The 25,546-nt window shown below is 45.9% G+C and overlaps 1 protein-coding gene across 1 annotated transcript in view; it reads left to right on the top strand.

The window, feature by feature from the left end:
- fbxl17 (F-box and leucine-rich repeat protein 17) overlaps positions 1 to 25,546 on the top strand; it is a 180,468-nt gene that overhangs the window by 54,649 nt on the left and 100,273 nt on the right. Inside the window, exon 7 of the mRNA XM_077003537.1 lies at positions 9,435 to 9,565. Within this exon, the coding sequence (XP_076859652.1) occupies positions 9,435 to 9,565 (131 nt within the window). The remainder of the gene's footprint in view (positions 1 to 9,434; positions 9,566 to 25,546) is intronic.

Raw genomic sequence — 25,546 nt, 5'->3', positions numbered from 1 at the left:
CTTGGATGCATTTGTGTGTGTGATTTCCAGGGATGTAATCCATGTGTATTACTGAAAAAGGGCTCCAACTTACTGGGTCACAAGGATGTAAACAGTGTGCTAATGCCAGGTGGCACCTGTCTGGTGGGCAGTGGACGGAAAGTAAAACTGTGACCTGGCCTTAGTTCAGGAGGGCCAGAGGTGGTCTAGCCTTAGTCCAGGAGGGTCAGAGGTGGTCTAGCCTTGGTCCAGGAGGGCCAGAGGTGGTCTAGCCTTAGTCCAGGAGGGCCAGAGGTGGTCTAGCCTTCGTCCAGGAGGGTCAGAGGTGGTCTAGCCTTAGTCCTGGAGGAAAAGAGGTGGTCTAACCTTAGTCCTGGAGGACAAGAGTTGGTCTATCCTTAGTCCAGGAGGTCCAGAAGTGGTCTACTCTTAGTCCTGGGTCTAAGGCAATCTGGTTTTCATTCTGGAGGACCAAAATTGATCTGGCCTTAGCTGTAGAGTGCCAGAGGTGGATTGGTCTTAGTCCTGGAGTGTCAGAGGTGGTCTAGACTTAGTCATGGATCTAAGGTTTGGCCTTAGCCCTGTATGACCAAAGATGATCTACTCTCAGTACTGGATCTGAGGTAGTTTGGCCTAGAGTCCTGCACGGGTCCGATTTTTGAGACCTGTACCCACCCATATCCGCAGAGTACAGCACCCACCCGCCCACGAACCCGTGGCTATTTCAAAGTTAAATCTGTACCCGCCCGGACCCGTTAATATTCTACCCGTTACCCACCCGTGCCCGTGAAAAATCACACAAATCGAAAGTATTCCTATAGAGCACTTTATTTTTCAATGCGCCTCTGAAAAAACGTCAGTACAACACAAAATAAAATATAAGGTTGCTGTGCAGGAACAGTATGGCTATTCCTATCTAAAATTAGCAACTGCAAAACGAGAGGGAACAAATGCCAGTATAACACCTAATAAAATCGCATAGGTTCACAAATCTATCCTAGGTTACTGTGCAGGAACAGTATATCGTCCACAGTCCCAGGTTTGAGCTGCGTTCTGCGCTCTTGGATCACAAATCCTAAACGCCAAGTTCTCTCTCGTCATTTTTCCTTGTTCTAGCACGGCCACCCATTTGCTTTGTAACCACCAAGCAAGCTACAATAAATGCCCGGTACTGCGTTATAACCAGCCTCTGCTCATGTTTCCGCTGGAAAAGAACCAAAGTTTGGGTATTACCCCGGGACAGATGAAGAGTAAAGTTCAGCCCGCTCTGGCCAACGGAGCTACGGTATAAGTAAGCTCCCCCTGAGCTTCGCCACCACCATCGGGAGGCGCTAATCAGACAAAATGTAACACTATGTTCATTATTTAGCAAATAAAAGCCTACTAAAAATGACCACTTATTTAACTTACCCGCCCGCATACCCACCCGTATTTTAACTTACCCGCCCGCATACCCACCCGTAAAATTTCGGTATGTGTAAAACCCACCCGTTTCAGCATCTATTTGCCCGTACCCGTGGGTACCCGCGGGTACACGACCCGGTGCAGGACTCTAGTTTGGCCTTAGTCCCGGAGGACCAGATGCATTCTGGCCATAACCCTTGGGCCAAAGGGCCCATGGGCCAAAACTGGAGATGTCTTCACACGGGAGACGGTTTGGCATACCTGTGCGCATGCACGCCTGCCCCCTCAGCACCATCATGATGGATCGACATGCTGCTTCGTCTCAGTATATGCGTCAGATGGCCTCAGCTAGAAGCCATGTTGTCTGGATTCAGAGCACTCGCTCTCGCTGTCTCTCTCAGCACATTGGAGTGGAGTGCGCTTGGTCGGCTGCCGAGGAAGGAAGCAGTAAATCGCGCTTCGTCACACGCTTTGCCGCGCCTCTGCGATTCACTGGGAGGAGGAATGATTGACGTCTTGGTGGAAAGCTCTCCCGGCTTCCCACATTCCTTTGCAGTGGTAGTGCCTGTCCAGAAACTGTGGTCACCTGTGGTGAAGACTGATCATCATATCTCATGCATAAAAGCACACAGCAGACCGATTCCATATTTCATTTATTGGTTACTTACTAAACAATGAGAAGATAGATCCCTCTTCAGCCTTCTCTTAACTTTGTGGAGGGATTTTTTGGTACGAATGTGGGAAAAGGACTCAATGTATTATCCATTGTGATGGTGTATGTTATGGATGACACGCGTGGCGTTCTTGCGTTTTAAGACTCTCGGTCATGTTTTAGTATCGGAATACGGCGCTTTCATCTGAATACGGAGCGCTGGACGCTTTGCTCTTTCACACGTGGAGAATGACCTGGGAGGGCATTCCTCTGCTAGAAAGACTTGTCAGAAAAAAGTGAGGAGTAGAAGCATTGGGTAACTCCATGGAAACAGACCCACTTGCACAAAGCTCACTGAAAGAATAAAAAAAAAAAAAAAAAAAAAACAGCAACAAAAAAAAAAATCACTGAAGGCAAGTGGAACAGTGCAGTTTGACAGGGGAATTGGAACTGAGAGCTATGTGGCATTTGATGTTCAGGTTGGTGGAGAGCCCAGGCTCTCTGTTTCTTATGGGGTTTTTTTTTTTTTTTTTTTTTGGTTACCATGCCGGCCCATGGACAGGGCATATGCCTTTGTAATGGTATCGAGCAAACTAGTATCCAGAACGTAGTGCTACCTTTAGGTGTGAGAGAGGTTCGGTTCCGAGAAAGGTCCGAGCCAGTCGTTTCTGTTCAAGAACCCCAAAGCAGGTGCCAGTGTGAGCCAAGGATCTGCTGACACTTGGCAATAACTCGCCATCGTTTCCTTATTGCAGCTCGGTATATATTTGTGACTGTGTGTGTGTGTGTGTGTGTGTGTCTGTGTGTGTGTGTGTGTCTGTGTGTGTGTGTGTGTGTGTGTGTGTGTTACCAGTCTTGAAAAGTTTAAATTGTATTTGTCTTCGTTTGACGGGCTGAGGCCATTATCTGCACTTACTTTAAGTGGAACCCCAAAGCAGGTTTTTTTTGTCACGTTGCGGACGGCCAGCAGCACCGGGTCCTTCACGCGCTTGGCCAGTCGTGTTCTTAGCACTCCATTAACTTGTCCCGAACAACTCCGAAATGTCCTGCCAGCACCAGGCAGCAGATTCAAAGCAAATAAACGGTGTCATGTCTAGTCATGGCTGGAAACTGACCATTCATTTTATCGTGCAGGCAACCGTTCTCATGTAAGTGAGACTCTTGAGTTTTGTAACTGCTTTTCATCTTTCTTTTTCTTGTCATGAGAAAGCTGCGTTATGCAATGACTAGATTCCATCATAAAGTGTTTTTTAAATTTTCTTTTTCTCCAGCATTTTAGCAGAACATATCCTGTTTTCCAAATAAGCCACAGTAGGTGAGTTTCGAGCAGCATTCAAGCTTTAGATCTCACTGGGAAAATACAGGTTTAATAGTGGGAAAATAAAAACCTGTTTCCTTTTTGGCAAAACACAGCACTCATTTATTAATCTGTTAATCCATTAGCTTCATTAATCCATTTTTCATGTATGAACTGCCATCTCTTTGCTCGGATGTCATTATTTCTCCATACATTTCACATGTGTTTTATATATTGTACGTTATATTATTGATTTTCATGTAGCCCTCTTAATCATTCGAATGCAGTTTGAATGAACAATAGAGGACATCTTCTACATTATAAGATTGTGTTAATATTGATTTTGGAATAGGCTCTCTCTTTTATTTGTTAAGAGACCGCGGGGAACGTTCGGCCTCTGCACCTCTCTGCACCTGAACAGACAGGAAATACAGCCTCCATTTTCCATCAGTCCACTAAGACTTCCCAAACCCAACCCTTTTTATTTATTTTTATTCTCTGCCTTTATTTATTTGCACCACCCCTCCCCCACTCCGGTCCCACTATAATATATTATAGAACTTAGAGTTAATAAATGCCTACTGTGGCCTGTTCTTAGGCCCTGGGAGGTAATTAATTCGCTGAGTTGTGAGATAGGGCCGGGGCACCGGGCGGCCCAGGGAACAGCTGCATTTCGCAAGTTCCCCGTGTTTTTATTAACACGTTGAATAATTACGCGCGCTGGCAGCCGCCTCGGAGCACAACGCCACTTCCGCACAGTCCCCTGCCAACTTCGTCTGCCAGACCCTTTCCGTATTGCGCCGGAGAAATTAATGAGTCCCCAAAACACACGACGTGGCACTGAAGTTGATGAATTTGGAGGGGCCTTAAAATCAGCACCCCTGAAAGGGAATCGATTATAATCTATCAAATGATTAAAAAAATGCATTAATACAAATACGTTTTTTTTTTTTTTTGAAGTGTGATGAATTTAGCTAATTTAGCAGTTTGTGCTAGATTTGTTTTTAATAGGAGGTATTTGGGGAGTCTGTGGCCCTATTTGTTAGAGTGTTTAGAAAGTTCCCCACTCCCAAAAGAGCATATTTAAAACAGTGCGATTGCAACGTGAGTCTGGAGCGTGTGTGTGTGTGTGTGTGCGTGTGTGTGTGTGTGTGTGTGTGTGTGTGTGTGTGTGTGTGTGTGTGGCAGGCTCTGATTTCATGTGTGTGTGTGGAGAGACTGATTTCATGCGCAGCCATGCCAGAGTTATACATTCATATTCAACAGCGGAAGCACGAGAACAGCAGAGTGGGTGTAGGGAGGAGATGGGCCTGCAGTTGCCCCCCCCCCCCCCCCCAACTGCAGGGGCATTAGTGGGCAATCAAACCCCCCAGCACCCCCTCCGCCTTTATGGGGATGGCGAGGGAGAAAAGAAGTTTGTTTTAGCTTGCCTGTCGGCCTGCCCCAATGTGTCTGTGAATTTATGAATATCGCATGCTTGTTGTAGGTTGTGAGCAGGCAGATTTATCTTACAGTATGTTACTGATGTCCTGCCTCAAGCCACTTGTTTGGCTGGGAAATGCATTAAGGGCGGCGGAGCCGGGGGCGGGTAAACAAATATAAAATGCAGAAAGGTGGTATGAAAGAGTAGGATAAGCTCGGCGTTGGAACTGAGTGGGGGATTTGTTTGTGTGGTGCTACTGCTACTACTGTGGTGACAGAAAACAGCTCTCTGTTGTCAGAGAGAGCGAGAGAAATGGAGAGAGAGAGTGAGAGAAATGGAGAGAGAGAGTGAGAGAGGTGCGGAGCGGGAGAGCAGGATCCGGAGAAGCTCCACGGTGGAGCGCTGCTCCTTGCTTATTTGCAGGTTTCATGTCTTGCCGGCCTTTTGTTTTGCAAACAATGCAATCACATCTCTCCATGAATAATTTAAGCGTTCGATACGCAGCTGGTCACTGGGGCGTACCAAGACGGCGGCTCAAACACACTCGTGTGTGTGTGTTTAGGCTTTGCGTAGTGTTGTGGCTCTTCCGTGTAGTGCAGGGGTACTCAACTGGCGGACCGCGGTCCGGATCCGGACCCGAACGCAGTCCTGTCCGGACCCAATCTCATTCCTGATTAACTGGATACGGACCAAAACAAAACCGGAGCATTTATTTCAGGGCTATTGAAAAAACACTCCGTCACGAGTGTTACGTTCGCCTGCCTGGTTGACGCTTCGCGAGCGGCGCGAGGGTCCGCGCGGCGAAAATGACGTAATCGCTGTGGCTCCGCGTGTGCGCGAGTGCCTCGCGTGCTGTCGGTTCGCACTTGTACGTCACTTTCAAGGTCCATTTCAATATTTCCCAGCATGTTAAACATAATTAAGTTAAATATTTATACATATACTCGAAATAATTCGCTTTTTTTATCACATTATTTAATGGTTGTTTATTTAAAAAACGCCCAATCTTCACGTCTTCACGTTCTCTCATGTTTCATCCTGGAATTACAAGAGGCTCGTATTTGTTAACCTAATACAAGAGAACTATTCAGTCAGACAGATTTGTTGTGAAACCAAGTAGTTACAATTTCAAGCATTTTAAAGTACTTTAACCTAAATTCCAGCACTTTTCAAACCTGAAACATATAGCAACATTAAAATTGGTCAGGTAAATGTTCCCCTGTTTTGAGGGGTGTTTCTACCACATATCGTTTCGGAGAACACTGCAGTGACGCTCGCGAAAGTATAAACGCCTCCACCGTTCGCGCAACCCCCCCCCCCCCCCCGCTCAACAACTTACGTTCGCCACCCCCGCCGCACCGGACCTCAGGTCACAGGTATCTGCCAAAATTGGACCGCGGACAGTTTTAGTTGAGTACGCCTGGTGTAGTGTATTCTACTATAGATGCTGCACTGTGTAGTGTATTCCGGCCCTGAGGGATTCAGATAATTAGATGCCATTATATGGCAGCGTGACATAATTCTGTCTTTGAATTAACTGTCCCCCAGGTGGTGCGTTTCTCAATCCATGAGGACGGGACGCCGAATATAAAACAATTACACATTTCCAGCAGCGCTGCTTCTTTTTGTCGTCTTCTGAGATCGCTCGCTAAAATGTATAGAACCTTGTTCTGTGTGATATTGGGATGTTCTGTAGAAGGGCCATGGTGCTGGAGCAGTGAGCTGTCCGACGGTCCCGCCCCCTCCTCTTTGCCGGCCCCTCCCTCCCTCCTCCGTCTTTCTGGCTAATGTCCAAAGCCGGCCAGTGCTGCCCCTGGCGACGCTGGTTAGCGTTTTGTCTTGCAGGCCGGGGACCGAGGCTCTCTCTCACTCCTGTCCTTTAATTAAAGTCAGCCGGTAGAACGTGTCCACGGTGACCAGGGAGCCCATGGCCCGCCTCCTTGCAGAACTTTTTCAGCGGTGCATGCTCTTACCCCTGCGCTAAGGGCCTTGTCCTGGCCACTGGGGCAGTAATGATGTTTTTATTAGCGCATGGCCCATTTACCTCATGGTTTCCTTCTCACTGATTTGTACTCCAGCAGCCATGCCGTAATTGGACCAATAAGGCCTCGCCTAGCAGCGCCGCAGGTGCACGTAGCGTCACACACACCCTCTTTCTCTGTCTGGGCAGTGCGTTTGTTTATTTAACACTGGTGCCACGCTAACCAGTTCAGGGAAAATGCCCCCCCCCCCCCCCCCCCCCCCCCCCAAAAAAAAAAAAAAAAACAGAGGCTTTTTGTTTCCCAGACAGTTTATTAAACTGCGTCGCTGGACGGCGCTCAGGTTCCAGCGGTTCCCCTCAGTGACTGGAAGTACAAGACACGCGCGGGACCGGCTCACATCTGGACCAGGGCTTCGCGCGGGACGCCTCGGGACAGTCCCTGGACGGCCTCCGGACGGCCTCCAGACGGCCTCGTCAACGGGCCAAATCCCAGGACGGAATATGCTGGAAAAAGTTCTGGGGGAAGAGGGATGCGTCCAGTGTGTGCGAGTGACCAGGCTGGGCGTGGAGAGTGAGAAACGGAAAGGCTGATGATCTTAGGACGGGCGATGATTGATTAATACTGTCTGATTAGTAATCGCCGTGTTTGAAGTGGAAACACTGATTGCTTTGTGATGAATTCAGGAGTGGAGAAACATGGAGGAAAGTAGAACTTAATACAGATGTTTATGGTGTCTCACATCAAAAGGCACATTACTGTACATGAGGGTTTAGTTATTAAAGATAGTACCACTACCTAGTGAGTCACCAATATAAATGAGTCAGCAATATGGTGTATACACAGCATGGTACTGTGCATATTATACATACTGGCTGTATGCATCATTACTGATACACACAAATAGACTCATGAAGCCATAATTAGATAGAGTTTATTAGTATTTTTTGGATCTTATCTTGCCGTGATGATTGCCTCTCCTGGCTTTGTTATACTTTCATAAGCTTTTTCTTAAATATTCATTTGCACTGCTTTACATGTATTCTACACCGATTCTCACCATTGCCAATGTTCATTTTCCACCAACACAATTTCCCCCACTCATCTTCTACGCCTTATTTTAAGAGATGAAACTCATTTGTTGCTGGTCCTTCTGCTGTACCTCTAAATCATGAGTCACTCTCTTCACACAGACGCTGCACACTCACCAACGCCCAACAGCTGTGTATTCTCAACATGTCCGGGGCTTCATATAACGCACTCACTAAATGTGTCTAAAGTCCCTGTGCGATGGAGACAGAGTTGTCCCATCAAGGAAAGGGCTGTCTGAAGGTGTCCATTGCAGCCTAGCGAGAGGACGCCTAATTCCACTGGTTCAATCAATCCAATCAAGTCTTCAAACAGCTGAGAGGTTATATCAGGGGTCTGCTTGCAGGTCTGGATGAAAAAACTCTATGCAGAGGTGATTGGACAGCCAGGTTTCTGAGCAAAGAGCATTGTTCTTCTGCAATCCCTAGCAACCACATTCATTTTAGCCACACCCACCAAATAAACAGATCACAGAGACCCTTACAAACACATCAGAGCACTTGCTTAACATTGGTGTTTGCAGCCGAGTGACCTGGTTTGACCACCAATATAAAAGCACGCTGCGTTGTACTATGCATTGCACACCCATCCTTAACTGGGGTTATTTAGATTTTTAATGTAGCCTAATCATGCCATTTGTACATACAGGCTGGTGCATTACCGCAATGAAGACCATTAGGTGGTCACGTCTGGTAAATGGGGTCAAAGATTCTCCATCAGTGTTGGCATATGCATGGAGGCAGTGAAGGGTGCTTAGCCTGTGTTTAAGAGTCAGACCACACTGGTAGCCCGGCGTCTCTGGAGCATTGTAATCTCGGCGAACATCATCCTGCCTCAGTCCCCGTCCTCGTTTAGAATTCCACTGCATGGCCTCGCCATGCCCAGACCGTCATTTTGAGGTGTGATTAGTAAGCGGAGACTTATGAAAGGAAGTGAGGCCTGTTTGTTATTAAACAGAATAATGTTACTTTAACTCTAGGGGCTCAGGCATCTTGCTATTACATGCAAATGAAACATTAAGATCCAGCTATTAAGTAGATTTCATAGGACTGTGGTTATTTGTCCCAGAATATCAATGTAACTTTGTATTATTATGAGCTAGAGCTGTTCTTTTTTTCCTCCATTTTACCCATTTTTGCCCTTTTTTTCCCCTCTGAAAACATTAGTCTGTTCATTAAAACAAATGTTTGCCTTGATGAAATTCATGACTTCCAGGGGAATTGTGAACACACTGGCGGAAGAATAGTTGGAACAGAATATTGCAGTCATCTAATGCTGCTCATTCTAAACGCACTTATTGCATGAAAAGCCAAACAAATGAGGCCACAAAACCAAAACGTGACATCATCAAACTTTTATTTTTATAATATGGAGCTAATCACAGCCACCCTAGAATTAACGCAGTGTAAAAGGTTCAGGTTGCTTTCTATAGAAATTGTTTTTCTCACTGGTTTTATTTTCCAATATCATAATGCGGTGAAGATTATGCGCCTGTCATTTAAGGCTGTAAAGATGTTAACTACACAGCCTGGGGCATGTAACATGCAACTTATTGATCTCGAAGTGTTGTTTTTGTTTACTATTTCCCCCTCTTTCGTTTCTCCACCATAGCTGCGGAACCTGAGCAGCCTGGATCTCCGACACATATCTGAGCTCAACAACGAGACCGTAATGGAGGTGGTGAGGAAGTGTAGGAAGCTCAGCTCACTCAACCTCTGCCTCAACTGGAGCATCAACGACAGGTGTGTTCTCCACCACACCATGGGCCTCACCTCCGCTGGCCCGGGCCCTCAGCACCGACGCTGTCGCCCTAGACGCTTGAACCTCAAAGTGCTTCTCTAGAAACGTTACAGTTTGTTGATTTCTCGAAAGCGCGTCACACATCTTCCTTGGAACTAGCTCATTCTGTCACAGTAAGTGTTGGATGCATGGTACCCGCGGGTCCTTAAAATGTCTTAAATTTAGTTTTCCATATTCAAGGCCTAAAAATGTCTTAAAATGTCTGGGGACATTTTATGAGGGGAGGCATTAAATTATTATAAGTGTGTGTTGTTCAGTTGTTCTGTTTTATTTTACCGACGATATGTATATTATCATTTTCGCAACGGCCGTATACTCCGCATGTTAGATGGCGCGATGTGAACTTTGCCGAATCTAGCGCTAGGACCATGCAGAAAATAACCGCTCCAGGGTCCTAGTGCTAGATTCCTATCGCTGGAGTAGGCCTCAACAACGTCAACAATTCCCACCCCCCCGTCAACGATGTGGAACACACCTGCATCCCCAGTAATAGTATTATTTTTCCTTGTGAGAGGTATTAAAAAGGTCTTAAAAGTCATTGAATTTGAGATTTAAAAATGTGCAGATACCCTGGTTGGATGGTACAGATAAATCAACCAGTTCGGCTAAAACCAGGCTTACGTCTGCCTTTGTGGGGTTTTCAGAAGCGTCTGTAAGAGTTTGTGAATCAAAATGTCCTTGTATACAGACGTTTGCCTCAGATGCTAGCGGGCCTTTCGTTTGATGACTGTTGCTCATGTTGCATTTGTGAGATGTTTTATAGTGTTTTATATATTCCTGTGCCAATGAAGTCTGCATTTTACTAAATGGAAATATTGAATTCAGCTAACCTGAACTAGGGATTTAATAGTGCTTTATACAGCTGTAATCGAACCATTTCATCCCTAACATCAGACCACTACTGCTTATTCACCACAACAGTCAGAAGGTGTACGGTTCTTCTGTTCCACTCGCACAAAACGATTTCCTTTCAGCTTGTTGGAGAATAGTTTGAGGAAAGATATTGTCTTGTTCGTCTCCCTTACGGCAGAGCCCCGCACTGGAAGAGCCGTACCTTTTATCTCTTTCGGCATGACTCTCAGACATCCGTGCGAGCGTCTTTTGCTGTCAGGCAAGACCTGTTTGGCACGGACTTTTGTTGGAGAGAGTCCACCCTCACGCTTGAGTGTCAGCGAGCTGATTCTCTACCCATATCTGTTACTTAGCCAGACGGGGCTCCAAAAATGGACAGCACAAAGCCCTCGTACCACCGGTCCTCTTCAAAGCCCTCGCCCCAGCGAGGGGACAAAAAGACTTCTAAACTTTAGCTTATAAAAGGAGGTCTTTGACGCGGGTTTTTAAATGCCATTTGTTTCCTGTGCTTGGTGCGTTGTTGTGCAGAAGCTCTGGGATGATCATCAGTGGGGGTTGTATCTGTTTGTTTGTTTATTAATATTTTTTCTTCATCGGTTTGTTCGCTGTTGGACGCCGGCCTTGTAGCAGTGCCCTGCACTCCAGCACAGATGCTGTTATTTTCGTGCGTATGCCTCTCCAAGTGAACCTGTGACTTTAAAGTTCATATCAAAGTGCACAAGATCATAAAGGGGAAGTGGGGAGGGAGGGGGGAGAGAACATGTCGTATCTTCATTGGTGATGCTCAATTTGGTGCCTTTATAAAGGTTTTATAACCAAAGCAATTAGGTTGTGTCTTTTATTAGATTTCTAACTCATAAAAAGTGTATAGCTTGTCCACACAACCAATGAATATAAAAGCAAGACACAGATGGTTTCAGAGAGCTGATTTGTTGAAGCCTTAGGCCAGTGTTTTCTTCTTAAGTTATCGTAAAACCTTATGGACAAAGAGTTTGGAACAATTTCTGTTTCTGTCCAATTTAGTTAGCACATCTTCATGATTATATTTTCTCTCGGTATTATATATTGTAGTCAAATAAACAAAATAATAACAGGTTAATGTAACAGTCATGAGTTCATATGCGCAGTGGGGGAACTGGCCTGGAAATGGAGCTGATTTCATGCTCTGAGCAGAAGCGGGTGTTCCCCACCACCAGCATCTCCACCTCTTCAGCGAAAGATGCACGTCTCTTCAGTTCCCGGCCCCGAGAGCCGTCTGCTTTTTAACGCACTTCTTTAAGGGCTTCAGACAGCTCTTGCTGTAAATCATGGACATCCGATCGAGCTCACGGCTGGGCTGATGTGCGAAACGGGTTCTCGGCAGGGACTCTTGTGAAGTCCAGGTGCATGGTTCCAGCTTCAGCATGTGTTTGGTAAAGCATAACACCTGCACCTTGCCTGGGTTTAGGCCTGGCTCTTTGTGCAGCAGCCAAGGTCACATGGTTCCTGGATGTTCTCATTTGGTGTTCTCGGCGCCGCATTTTTTTTGATAACTTGCATTTGTCCTCAAATTCTACCTGCATGTCGTTTTCCCCCCAGCTGTTGGCCATGCGTTCATTTGATAACGCAATGTTTTGGAGATTTCCCTTCATTATGGGATATGTGAGATCTCGAGTGCTACCCTTTGGCCTTAAGCTGAACTTGATGACCCTGCGACCTGGTATCCTTTTGAGCTTCAGGTTTCTGAGGAGCTAGGCCAGCAATGGGAGACCTGAAACACCCCCCCCCACCCCACACGCCTCCACCCACACACACACAAACACCCCCCCCCCCCCCCCCACGCCTCCACCCACACACACACAAACACCCCCCCCCCCCCACGCCTCCACCCACACACACACAAACACCCCCCCCCCCCACACGCCTCCACCCACACACACACAAACACCCCCCCCCCCCCCCCCCCCTTTTTTTTTTTTCTTCTTAAGCTTAAGGATAAAAGAACCTTTCACTCAAGAATCAGGGTATCACTACCTGGTGAGAAAACAGCTCTTACTTTATTTATGCTCCTTTTTTTTAATGTATTGATTTATAGGCTTGGAAACCAGACTCCCGGAGTTTTTATCATGACTATTTTGAGTATTAAATTTACAATACACCGCAGATACAATTGGTTGAACCTTACTGTTCCTGTTACTTTATGACTTCTGAATTTATTTGAGATGTGGTTACCTAGCTTCTCCTAATAAAAGAGAGAGACGGAGAGAAAGAATTAAAGTGGTTTATCAAATCTTAATTGATTCCTTTATAGCGTTTTCTGGAGACCTTTGAGGCACGGCTAGATTCTGACAAGGTTAGCGGAGTCCGCACGAGACTCCAAAAGTGCGAATGGAAGGTTTAGAATTGCAGACGGGCGCTGCTGTAATTTGCAGCCATTTGATTTTTATGCCGTCCCCCGGCTATATACCGTGAGCTCAGACCGTCGCGGTCTCCAATAAACCAGGTTGGTAATGCGCTTTGCAGGCAGGGGTGCCCTGTTGCGCTCCACCGAGGAGGACTCACGTGCGCTTCCGCACACGTGTGCGCATAAGTGTTCGCACTTGGTGGCGCCGCTCCCCCACGCCCGCGAGAGAATGCAATGGGCCGGATAACGCCTCGCGAGGGGCGCCGGGCCCACGCCGGGCTCAGCCCTGTTTCCGCATGCACGCCGGCGTAGCTTGGACTGCTTAATTGACCCCCGCCGAAGGTGTCTGGGGCGTACGAGTCTCTGCTCGCCTCTGCGGAGTATCTTTCTTAATCTAATGCCACTCCTTACTCTTCTCCTGGCGTGCTCATGTAATTCGTATAATGTTCATATGATTTCTTGGTAGACCACTTGGCGAAGCCCCACTGCTACCTTGGTGCACCCTCTCCTCCTCTCTCCCAGTCACGTACTGCAGAGTGTTCGCACAAGTGAAGATGTTGGGTCTTAGGCAGATACAAAGCTCAGGATGAGCGCACAAGCTTGTCAGAGAGTTTGCGTAGTTATTGTTGTGTCGCGTTGCTTCGGAACGGATTGCAGCCCACGTGCAACGCCGCAGATGCACAGTGTGAGAGTGTGTAAGTCTCTTTAACCCGCAGGAACGCAGATGCAGAGTGTGAGAGTGTGTAAGTCTCTTTCACACTCTGCATCTGACGCTCCTGTGGGTTAGTGTGTAAGTCTCTTTAACCCACAGGAACGCAGATGCAGAGTGTGAGAGTGTGTAAGTCTCTTTAACCCGCAGGAGCGTCAGACATGCAGCTCTGCCTTGGCTGGACCTCCCACCCCATCTTAACCCCTCCTCCTCATCTCCAACAGTTTTAGGTTCATCAGAACTGGTCGTATGTGCCAGACCCATGTGAGGTTTCCAAGGTATTTTCACAAGTGTGGTGTAACATTTAGTCTGTAACCAGCATAGCGAGCCATTTGGAAAATCCCAAATATCTCCTTTAAAATCGTTGGGATGTTTGGAGCAAATTTTGGCCAGATCGTATGACGTGTTATTCCTGTAATACTGGGTATTTGACTGTTTGCAGTTGGCCCGTGTCTCAGAAGTATGGCTCTACTTTGCAGAGTGCTCATCTCTCACTTCTCTGGTCATGGACGTGTCAAATTAATTGAATAGAAAATAAAAAGTAACCCTGTGTAATGCGGTTCTAGGTTGGATGGAAGTTGAAAAAAGAACACCTCCCCCTCTCGCTCTTGCTATCTCTTCTTTCTCTTCTCTCTCTCTCTCTCTCTCTCTCTCTCTCTCTCTCTCTCTTGCTCTCTGTCTCTTACATGTGCTCACACCCTTATTTCTGCTGCCTCGGTGAGAGGCTGTGAACCCCCTTGCCACACCCTGTCTGCTGACACAAGAGCCTTACAGCAAACCCTCTGTTTTCTAACAATTTACTTCAGCGCTGATAACCATGTATGTCGAGGGGCCTGACCCCGTCAAACGGTCCTTGAGGGACAGGCGGACAAAAGTGGGACCTGTGTATTGGCTGATTTTACAACAGATGAATGGTTGAGGGGTGAAACATCTCTCGCAGAAATGATATCTTTATTTCCAGGTGCAATCTCACTGATGAGGACATATCGGCAAGCTCCCCTCCTATCCTGTGACACAGGGGGTGGGGTGATATTCCCCGGCCATTTTCCCATTGTCCCCAGATGGGGTCTCTTTTAGCGCAATCTGTAACTAAAGAGAGACGGATGCTCTTTATGGTGCCCCGTGCTGCAAAAGCGAAAACGCGTCTGTACCCTGCTGCCTCTCGAAAGGCATTCGCTCTTTTAAACTTGCCTTCTCACAAAGGAATACCCTAGCACGCTTCGCAGTCACTGCCATTTTGAACAGGAGAGCTTGATTGTATGGAAAATTGCTTAGCAGATTGCATCCTGCCCGGCCTGTCAAAAAGTAATAATAAGACACTTGCATTTAGGCTGCAGCCCAGGGATATGAGTCTCTTAAACTTTTCACTGAAAATAATATTTTTTTTTGAGAGAGAGAGGGAGAGAGAGAGAGAGAGAGAGAGCGCAATGTGCTTTTAGTGTTGCTGGCTACATTTCCTTCTGGACTCAACAGTTTGTCACTGCATGCTTTACAACAACAAAAAACCCCACCCAGTCAACCACTGTAAAAACTCGTGCACAAACTCCAAAGCCGGGGGAGCAGGAGAGGGGAGGGGCAGGAGATGAAGCGTGGGAGCATGACGAGGTGTCCATCCGTCTCCGCACGTCCTGCACAGGCACCAGAAGGCAGCGCCGGGCCCCCAGGTGAAGGCCTTCTCTAATAGAAGCCTGCCAAGAAACGTGCGTGAGCATGGGGGGGGGGGGGGGGGTCCCAGCACTTCACTTCCAATAGAGATGACGAGGGGCCTTCAGGTGTCGAGCCATGTATGTGCCTAGTGTGGAACATTCTCTCTCTCTCTCTCTCTCTCTCTCTCTCTCTCAGCACCTCTCTCTCACTCTTCTCTTCAATTCACACGAGAAAAACCAGCGTCCACGTGCGCCTGCTTTTCCTCTCCCGCCTCTGCCAACATTGACTCCTGGGTTTAAGAGCATTTCCATCAAAGCTGGAAGGGAACGTCACGGGCCTGCCTGCTGTCAGTTTCCATCGCAATCAGGGCGCGCGAGGGTGATTCCGGGACTTTTCCCCTCCCATTCCAGACGTTTTCCCAGGCAGTTTTTAATATTCAATATCTGTGTTCTTGACAGTTTTATGGAGCCCTGAATCATGTAGGCATACTAAATGACCTCCGTGATGAAGCTGCGCGTACTCTGTGATGACATGAAGGACGGCCATTTGCCTGCTCCGCCTAATTATCATTTCAAAAGAAGCCAGTATTTGTATGAAGAGCGTGTGGGCTGACGGACTTGTGCTTAAGCACATTAGAATACGTGAATGGTTGGAGTTGCAGGCCGTTATATGGAATGCCGCGCTGCGTCTTGTGTTTGCTTGTTTCTGTCAGGTCCAAGCTACATTTTTCTCATTAATATTTAACGTATTATGACTGCTTGCTGTGGAACTATCATAGCTGGAAATGTGGTTGCCTGCTGTGTTTTCATCCTACGCAGCCATTAATGTTAGACATGCAGTACAGCAGGTCTCCAATTCGCTGGTGTCATTTGAGATGTTACCAGGCTGCTGAGTCACCGCTTAAATATTTTCATTTTGTAGTTTGTCATATTATAAACCACTTTGTCATGATTTACAGTAAATTAGCTTTATTCCTCAGGGTAAGCAGAGGCCATTCTATATAGACTAAGATTAGTCATGAGGAACTGACATTAGAAAGGTTATGTCTAGCAACACATTGTCAAAAAATTATGTATTTCAAAAGCAGGATGGCCACAATGTGATGTTCAGTGTGCACAAAATGATTCATTCTGGCAGAAGCTGGGATTATACCACAGCAGGATAAATACCCTTCATGCTCCACCATTGAAAAATGATCTGTGTGGTACTCACTGCGTATCTCACGGAGTATTGACTCTGGATGAGTGGAAAAGGGCTCGTTTCTGGAAGTTGCTTAGGGCTGAAACACCTAATATATTCTGTCGGTCTTCCCTTGAACATTTTGGACTTTCCGTGCTGTTGGGAAGAGCCAAACTGTGTGTGAAAGGGAAGATCACTTTTTGTGTGCGCGTCACACCTGTCTCGTTGTTCTCCGGCTCACGTTGATTTATAGCGAGGCTGTGGTAGTTACAGTGAATGGGGTCGGGAATGTGGACTGGGCTGGGTTTACCCAACTGAGTAGCCCCGGGGCCAACGTGATCCGTGAACTCTCTTGGCGGGGGGTGTGCTTCTTGCTCGATACCCTTGAGAAAGGTACTTAGCTCTCAGGTTCTTTTTGTGCCCTCTCCAACTGAATAAACAGGTCACGCGTAAAAGCTCTTCACGTCGCCCCAAATGAGAGGTCCTACTAAGTAAACAGGTAAAATAGGTAATGTAATAACACAAAGCATTTCGTAAGAAGTGCTCCCCTGGCCTGTTACCAGGAGAGACTTATTGCCTTCAAAGCACTGCGGTCTAAGGGCGGGTTCAGCAGGGGAAATACTGATCTTAATGTTGCCGGCAAGGACGTTTGTCCTTCATTACGCTCTGGTGGAACGGAGTGAGAATTCCACGCTCTCGGAGGAGACCTCGCCGCTCATAAAGGATGAAATATCGGCTCCCAGCTGTGCTTGCGAAACCTGCGATACCGGGAATACATTATTTGGTTAAATGTGGATTTTGATTCATTTGGTACAGGGGTGTGGTTAGAGCAAGATGCAGGGGCCAAGCCAAGATCGCAGGAACATCTGAGAGGCTTTGCCAATTTCAGAGGCCTCTAAGGATATTGAACAGTGGAAGGAAGAGCAAATTATCCCAACACTCTCAGGGGACGTTCACGGACGGTTGTTGTCTCTTAGGTCTCGCCTCTGATAATGGGGGCTTTCCTTGCAGGGTTCATGTACTTGTTTTGGTATTTATCACACCAAGTGGAACTAGTTAAAATACACACCCACACACTTCAAACACATCTGTACTCTCTGCAGGGTTCTGCTTGAATTTAATTCATATTTAGTTTGGCCAGTTCCATCCTATATATTTCATTGCCTCTCCAGGACACTTTCTGATAAGTGCTTGCACAATTTTATAGCCTCTGTATTAGGTAATGTCTTTAAAAAAAATCAAAAGACAACCTTTTGACCTGTACGGGAGACCTGTTATTTAGCTCTTAAATATGATGAGACAAATTCCATTCTGTTATAAATCTAGTTCTGTGATATGTTTAACCTCACATAATACCTTGGGTTTAATGAATTATTAGTGACATAATATAAATCTTCTCTTATTTGCTTCTGGCAAATGCACTATCCCTCTACTTTTGAATCACGGTCCTGCACTCCTTGTTAATAAGAAAATTGGACAGAGTTTAGATGTATCAATCAAGCAAACACAGACATCAGTATGGATAAGTTAACTGAACATATGTAATCGTACACACATTATCAGTTTGATCAAATGTTCAGTTCTAAGGTAAAGATAAAATCACATTTATATATATATATATATTATTATTATATATTTCAAATATAAATTCTCAGGAATTTTCAAAGATATATTCTGTTGAGCTTCAGATATATACAGATTGCATAAAGCAGTTTATGTAAAACAATACAAAAAACTTGAATGGATTTTTTTTTTTTTTTACTACATTGCCCAAGTTGAGCTTAACAAAACGGGATATATTTTCCATGCTGCCGAAGTCACAGAATCAGACCGATGTGTTAAACACTAAAACCAGTGTGATGTCTCAGCCACAGCATGTAGGAGGAGTCCATGTTTCCCTGTGCAGGGTTGGTCAGCTGTTGGTAGATGAACCTTCATGTTCTGTCTAAGTGCATTTGCTCACACGGGCATACAGAGATACACAGAAGAAATAGGGGGTTTTCACAAGCCAAGGCTAAAATAATTTTGTGCTTTCAATAGAGTTAAGAGATACCCCTGGTGGCAACACCTCAGCTAGTTTATCAATAGACTCCTCTGTATTCATAACTGTTTGTTCGGTGTTACTTTAATTAGGAGGTCCAATTGAAGAATTTAATTGCTTTTAAAGGCCTGCAGTGTTCGAAAGGACAAAAGGGGCCTATTTTTATGCAGAGGCACAGAATAGATCTGAGATTAAGAAAATTTATCAAGGTTCTTGGGCACCATGGGAGGCCAAAGCTCATTTCTCAATATAGATAAATTAAAGGTATCACAAATTGATGTCTCCAGAGATAGAGAGCTTTGGCTGGTGAAAGTTAAATGTTCTAAAGCTGATTAAGTATTTATTGTTGTTATATCTTAACTATGCCAAAAAAGAGTTACAGGGTGATTCCAAAGACTTTTGGATCAGATTCAAGATGGATGACATTAGTGGCATTTGTTAGCTTTACAGCTAAACGCTATCTGCTTCAGACGAGAAGAGGAACACCACATCACGGTATAGCATATCTCTGCTGACTTTACCCAATATCAGTGGAGGTGAGCCTGCACTGCTGGGTTCTCTGACGAACTGAGCCCTTCTGAGCTTGGAGTCACTGGTCTGCACTTGTCACTGGTTCTTAATTGGACTGGAGACATGGTATGTACCATATGCATGTATTTAAAGACCGTCAGGCTCAGAGTTCCACTGGTTATAGTTCCATCCCTGCAACGACCAGATGGACTGGAGCTCAGTGGAGGGTGGCGGAGTGACTTCCACTCTGAGATTTCCCAGGTTGCAAGCATGACCCAGAATCTGATGGAGCGAATTCTTACTGCTTGCTTTCGCCATTCCTGGTGAGAAGCTTCAGAATCCAGTGTGAGTGATTGGTCATTGGCTCCACTGGGTCAGGAGTTTAGATTTGGGAATCAAGAGACCTGAAGAAAACCGTTGTGCTCTTCTAAAGTGGTGGGCCTGCTCCCTGCTGGCATGGGGTGGAAAAGAGGACTGTTGGTTGAACTTGGTGAACTTAGAAAAGATTATGTAGTGTAGTGTGTGAAGTTTGGCTAGAGCACTGCAGGGGAGTGCAGTGGGAACGACATGGACGTGTTTGAATTGGCTGCTCAGCAGATGGTCTTGGGGATGCAGCCTACGGGGTTGGTGGGATACGAGGCTTAGTTGCTTTGCTTTGGAGAGATGCCGGCACACACAAACTTCATTATGGTGTTGACCAAAGTGCTGCATTGCGTCCGCTGGGCTTGGCTATGTTCTTTCTCTCCTCATCCTTTCCCCGCTTTCTGTCCTTGTCTTATGCTGAAGGCCCTTCTTCCATGATGTCCAGATCTCAACTCTTGACTCGTTCGGAATGAGTGAACAACCTGTCTCAGAAAAAAGGTCTTGGTCCTTTTTTTTTTTTTTTTTTTTTTTTTTTTTTGTTTATGGAAAATCTGGGTCTTGGTCTTTGCTCATGGATGTGAAAAATGTCAAATGTGTCCGTAAGAAACAGAACATTGCAAATGGGCACTGAGTGCACTAGAGACGTTTCCCCAGGTTGTTTTTCACCATGTGTTTCTTGGCAGTTTTGCCCAGTTCCTTTTTACGTCATATTTAACATTTACAGATGTAATGCAATCTTGATTTTCGCCTTGTTAAGCCACCACGTGGCAGTGTAATAACCTGGTGACCCTTGATATATAATGTTTGTGTTGTACCACAGATGTATAGTTGGCAACTTGAAACCTTCACCAAACCTGAAACCAACCGATTCTGGGGGAAACTGGCTTTCGTCACTCATGAAGGCACCAGTCCTAGTGAATTCCATGCACGAACGTATCCTTCTGAGATCCATAATAACTATTTGCTTTGGCTTATAGTTCTTATTCCCCTCCTCTTCCGCCGGAGCGATCACTATTTAAACTCCTCTCGGCTACTGGGTCTTATCAGATCCCTTGAACGGGAAAGAATATTAACGGCGCTCCCCTGAGCCTCGCCTGGGTCTCTTTTCCTGCCCGCTGCATTTCCAATGAGACAGAAAACTCTGATGGGAATCGTATTGGCAGTAGATATTTAAGTGATATTAAAGATCACTGACATTCAGTCATGTGCTGGAAGAGTGTAAGGAGAAAGATGGAGGGGGAAAAAATAAAAAATTACAAAATTCAACCCCAAAACACAAAAGTCTTGGTGCCATCAGCAGGGTCGGTGAGAAGTTCCTGACCTCTCGGTTCTGTTGACTTGACTCTGGCGGTTTTGTGCACGGCCTTGTGGAGACGTTGCAGTGCTCCTGCATGAATAGAGATGTGAACGTGAGTTAAGCCTCGTACATGACGAGGCCGTTAGAGGGCTGAGGTCTCATCACTTACATGCACCGGTGGATCAGGTCTCTTCCATCGCTGGGGCTCAGTGGGCCCGTTTGGACCGTAAAAATATAATAAGTCCATTATATCTTCTTCAGCTGCATCAGCTGAACAGAACAATGTACCAGATAAAAATAATGTGCATATTTATATAAGGGGGTAAGGAGAGCGATGAGTTTTGCACACTATGGAGAAAGTGGAGGAAAATCATGATTTACAAGTGTTGAAAGATATTGGAGGTTCTTGGTTTACTTCCTCTGTGTCATTTGTACATGAATTTTCACAGAAATGGAAACGTCTCATGTACTAATAACCTGAAAGCTCAGATTCTCTACTTTGACGAGCAAGTTGAAGGGTCGGTGTATTGTAAGGTCCCATGATAATTGCTTAGAGACTTACAATGGCTTCCAGTTACAACATTACAATGAAACGCCTACATCGTGTTTGGCAACCAAGGGTTAAACAAGCTCAGAACTGCCTCGCTGCACTGCACTGTAGGATTGTAGAGTGGCTTATGTGCCTCTGAGGGAGGTCTCCAGCCTACATGAATTGACACCAGCTCATTATTGAAGCTGCTAGGTTTTGTCATAGAGGTCAAATGTATAGTCAGTCACAGCCTCTCAAACAACTCCGTTTAATATCGTATGATGTGTTGAGATGGCTGTCAAATATTAGATTGGAATATATTGTGAAAAGGGTCCTTGAAAGGGTCAAGTTCTCATTAAAGTTATTATGGTAATGATGTACATAATTCACGGCTGCCCCGCACACGTCTCAGTTTGAGTTTGGTAAGATCTAAGCTGTCTAGCTCCTATGTTCTGATAAGCTCACCCCAGCTCAGTGCAGAGTTAGTAGTACTCTAGATAGTGTATACACCACATCGTACTGATTCACCACTCGGGAAGGTTATTAACTGTAATTCCGCTGCTCAGAAGTAAAAAAGCTCTCAGATTTAAGTCATGTTAAGCTTTGTTGCTTGATGCGTATAAATTGGGCGAACTAGCAGTGATTCGGGATGGGGGGGGTGGGGTGATGGAAGGCCCCCCCCTTTGAGGAACAGCGGCATGTGCGCTGCTCTTTTTATCGCAGCAAGTCTTTTGCTGGACCTGGATCTTTCGTTCTTCAACCATCCTTCACCGTTTCATCTCTGGCAGATCAAACGAGTTGGGAGCGCCACAGCTCACGGGTCAGTGTCACGATAACGGCGGCGGTCTCGAACTCCGAGCCGCTCGCCCGCTTTCCGCACGCCTCTCCTTTATCTGCCTCCACTACAATAGAATCGTCACGGAGCGCGTCGAGAAACGTGTGCTGCTGTAGAATATCAGCACGCCCGCTCTTCAGGGAGAGGACTTACGGCTGGTGTATGCGTTGTACATCACCGACAGTTTAGGAGAGCTATGGCAGATGAATCAAATGGGGGAAAACCCCCTCTGTGCAAAGACTCGAGTCCATTTCCTTTAGCGAGGATTTCAGAATTCTTTTATAGTCTGAGCGCCAGCTGGAGCCCAGTTCTAAGATGTTATTAGAAAAAAAATACAGGAATTCTGGAAGAATCATGTACTAAAAGCATAATTTTCAAAGCAACAAATGTGGTGATTGATGGAGATGTTGGAGGATATGTCTGAGAAATGATTTTCACTTCATTATCACATCTCCAAATTATTTAAAACAAAGTTCTCATGTAAAAATGAACTTTTTATGTGATTCACTACCACGTCCAAGCCAGACAAAATAATTGGAGTCTTATGTGATGTTTTTAATTTTGTAATGCACCATCCAGCCATATTATGCTGTCCATCATGTATACCACTAATGTGCTGAATCGCAGTATTTCTGTATCGTGCCGGTTTCACTTCTGGCTGGAACTGAGACATGAACGGCTCAGTGAGGATACACAGCCTGCCTCACTTTCAGTGAAACCGCCTCTCTGAACTTTTATTTATGAAGTGGGGTGAAGCTTCACTGCTTCTGCTAAGGTAGTTCGTCAAGGTTGCAAATTATGGATTAACTGCCTCAGTTCAGATTGGCGGCGGGTGCTGATTTTATTAATAAAGCCTGACTGCTGCCAATCTGGCTTGTGAGGATGTTGGGTGGGGGAGATGAATCTTCTCCCTGGAACCTCATGAAGCCTGTAATACATCTTCATTTTAAGCAGGGCCTTCAAATGTCAGTTAATGGGGCAAAAAACCACTGCGCTATGAAGAATGTGTCTGGTTTAAGGTAAGGAGCGGCCAGCCAAGTTGTCCCAGTGCGGTAGCTTCTTTACGGGAGCGAGAGGGAGCTGGCAGGGTGATCTATGGGGCGGATGTGTTAACCGGTGTGCCACTTAATAGACGCGCTGCTTCCTGCACGCACCCAGCTCAAACAGCAGCTGTGCCGGCCCGGTGCGTTCCACCGCAAAACTACCCCTCGCCACCGCTGACATCCATTTGCCCCATAGAGCTAAGCAGGTTGGGGCAGAAAAGCGATTATGACAGAAGTAATGCATGGAAAATAAAAGGGGGTGGAGGCAACCATCATGCATTTCAGTCAGTGCTGGATTGGCAGGTGAAGCTGGCAGAAGCGGTGACATTTTATTTCACCATGAACACTTACACACTTTATAAGCCCCCCCCCCCCAAAAAAAAAAAAAAAAAAACACACATAATAGGTTCGCCTTCAAAAGGGACTTCGGCTACAGACCCCAAAGTGATTCCTGAAAAACAATTTCACACTACTGGCCCTGGAGGCTTTTTTAACTGAGAGAAGAATCATAGTGTCTTGCCGGCGTCTGGAATAGGCCTTTGACGGGGTCAGTAACAGCTAGCTGTCAGTAATCAGAAACACAGAGACAGCTGTAATGCTCTCACAGATGCTCCTCTATCTGCATCCCTCCTCATTCCCTTCCGCCCTGCGCTACAGGCCGCACGCTCCTCCCTCAAAGAGCAGCACTCTGGACGCTTTACAGCTGAAAATAGGTGATAAGATTTAGAATTTTCCAGAGGTGCGTGCTCTTGCCTCTCTTCCTTTCCCCCTCTGTCTCTCTTTTTTTTCTTTTTCAGACACACTAACACGCACAGAAAACAGTTCTACACCCACTTCTACACACAAACGGGTGGGGTGGGGTTATAGTGTGAAATGAGAAGCTGCTAATGTGCGTAGCACCTTTGAGGAGCAGCGTGAGGTTATCACCGTCTCTGCCTCCTGTGGCCCATTGGAGGGCACTGGCATCTCCGCAGGCAAGAGTTGCGTTTCCCTGTGAGTGCTGGAGGAAGAGAACATGCGCGTTGTCCAGGTGTCTCGTTGGAGCACAACACATTACTCCAGCAGTCGAGAGGAGCAGAGTGTTCCGGCCTTGAGCTGATGGATGCATTGGGTCTACGGATCGGTTCTGTCTGGTGTGCAAGTCGCAGGCTTGTGCGGTCGTGTAGTCAAAAAGTGGCGAATTAGGAAGGATGGCTAAATATCTTACACCGAGGTGATAAATCTAATATTTGTTGCAGTAAATTTGGAAATGAATACATTAATGTCATGGGAACTTCAACCATCAAAGTATGTAAATAATCTATCAGCACCTCAACATTTCACCATTACTGGATGTTTGTTTTGAGCACACACATTCCTGTCATTGTAACTGAACTGCGTTTGTTTTATCACAGATTGGTGAATGGGTTTAGTTCTGCAGTCAGTGATCATACTAGAATAACGGGTCTTCAGACTCAACATTGCTACAATCTCTCAAAACCAGCAACAGTCTTGGTTAGAAATGTTTGTGTTTTATAACGAAGAATCAGTGAGATAATTCTGCCACAGTCTTCAAAACAAAAAAAAAACCCAAACCCATGTGTCTTCTACTGGAGGTTTTAATATTACTTATATGACTTTAAGGTATATGGGCTGAAGTTGAAATACTAGTTATTAAAGAGGAAAGGAGGGTCCCTCACTTTACCTCACGCTGGAACACCCATAAAAGCTTACAGCCATGCTCCCTGATCACGTAACAACAGACTTATTAGTGCTCCCTGAGGTAAATCTCTTTAGGTGGAATGAAATGAACCGTTTTCAGCTGCTAAGTTTATAGAGTCCGCGATTAGTGTTCTGTCATAGCGTTTTATGCTCTTTTCAAACATGTACGTAGATTTTATTTTCCTCTCTCAAGCAAGACCCGTGTTGCCCGGCAGCCGCTTGGCCTTTTATGAACAGATCACTCCTGCAGCAGATGAGATGAGAAGATGGCGTCTGTAATGGCTGTGTTGGGCACATCCCAGTTGGTTATACCACGTGAGGAAGACCTCGTCTTTGGTTTATGTGCCTCAAAATCTTTATTTTACCTTCTCTTTCTCCCTACCTCCCCTTTCTTCTTTTCCATACTAGGCAGAATGAAACGGTTTAAATGTGTATTCAAGGTTTTGTCCAGTAAGCAGCTGTAGCCGCTAGCACGCTGTGCAGGAGTAATTGCTGCCCGACAGGTTTAAACGATGGCCGGACGTGAGTGTGCTAATGAACGACGACGCTATCCATCCCCACACCACTGATGCATCTCCCAGGCAGCTGACTCACGGGTTCGCCCCGTCATTCTCCGACTTCCCGCCTGAATCCTAGAGCGGGCTGAGGAGTTACACTCAGAAATGCATAAAGTTAACATGCAGTTAAATGTCCAAAAAAATGGCAACCTGTCTTTTTTTCAGTAATTGAACCGAATAATAATATGCCGTGGTTTTCTGTTCAGCTTTGTCGACAGAAACACTTGGGAAGATTTGTCTCCCTCCAAAGTTGAAACGTGTGCTGTTTGTTTTAAAC

Source organism: Brachyhypopomus gauderio, chromosome 4, assembly GCF_052324685.1.
Source record: "Brachyhypopomus gauderio isolate BG-103 chromosome 4, BGAUD_0.2, whole genome shotgun sequence".
Classification (NCBI taxonomy): domain Eukaryota; kingdom Metazoa; phylum Chordata; class Actinopteri; order Gymnotiformes; family Hypopomidae; genus Brachyhypopomus; species Brachyhypopomus gauderio.
This window is presented reverse-complemented; position numbering and strand designations above follow the sequence as displayed.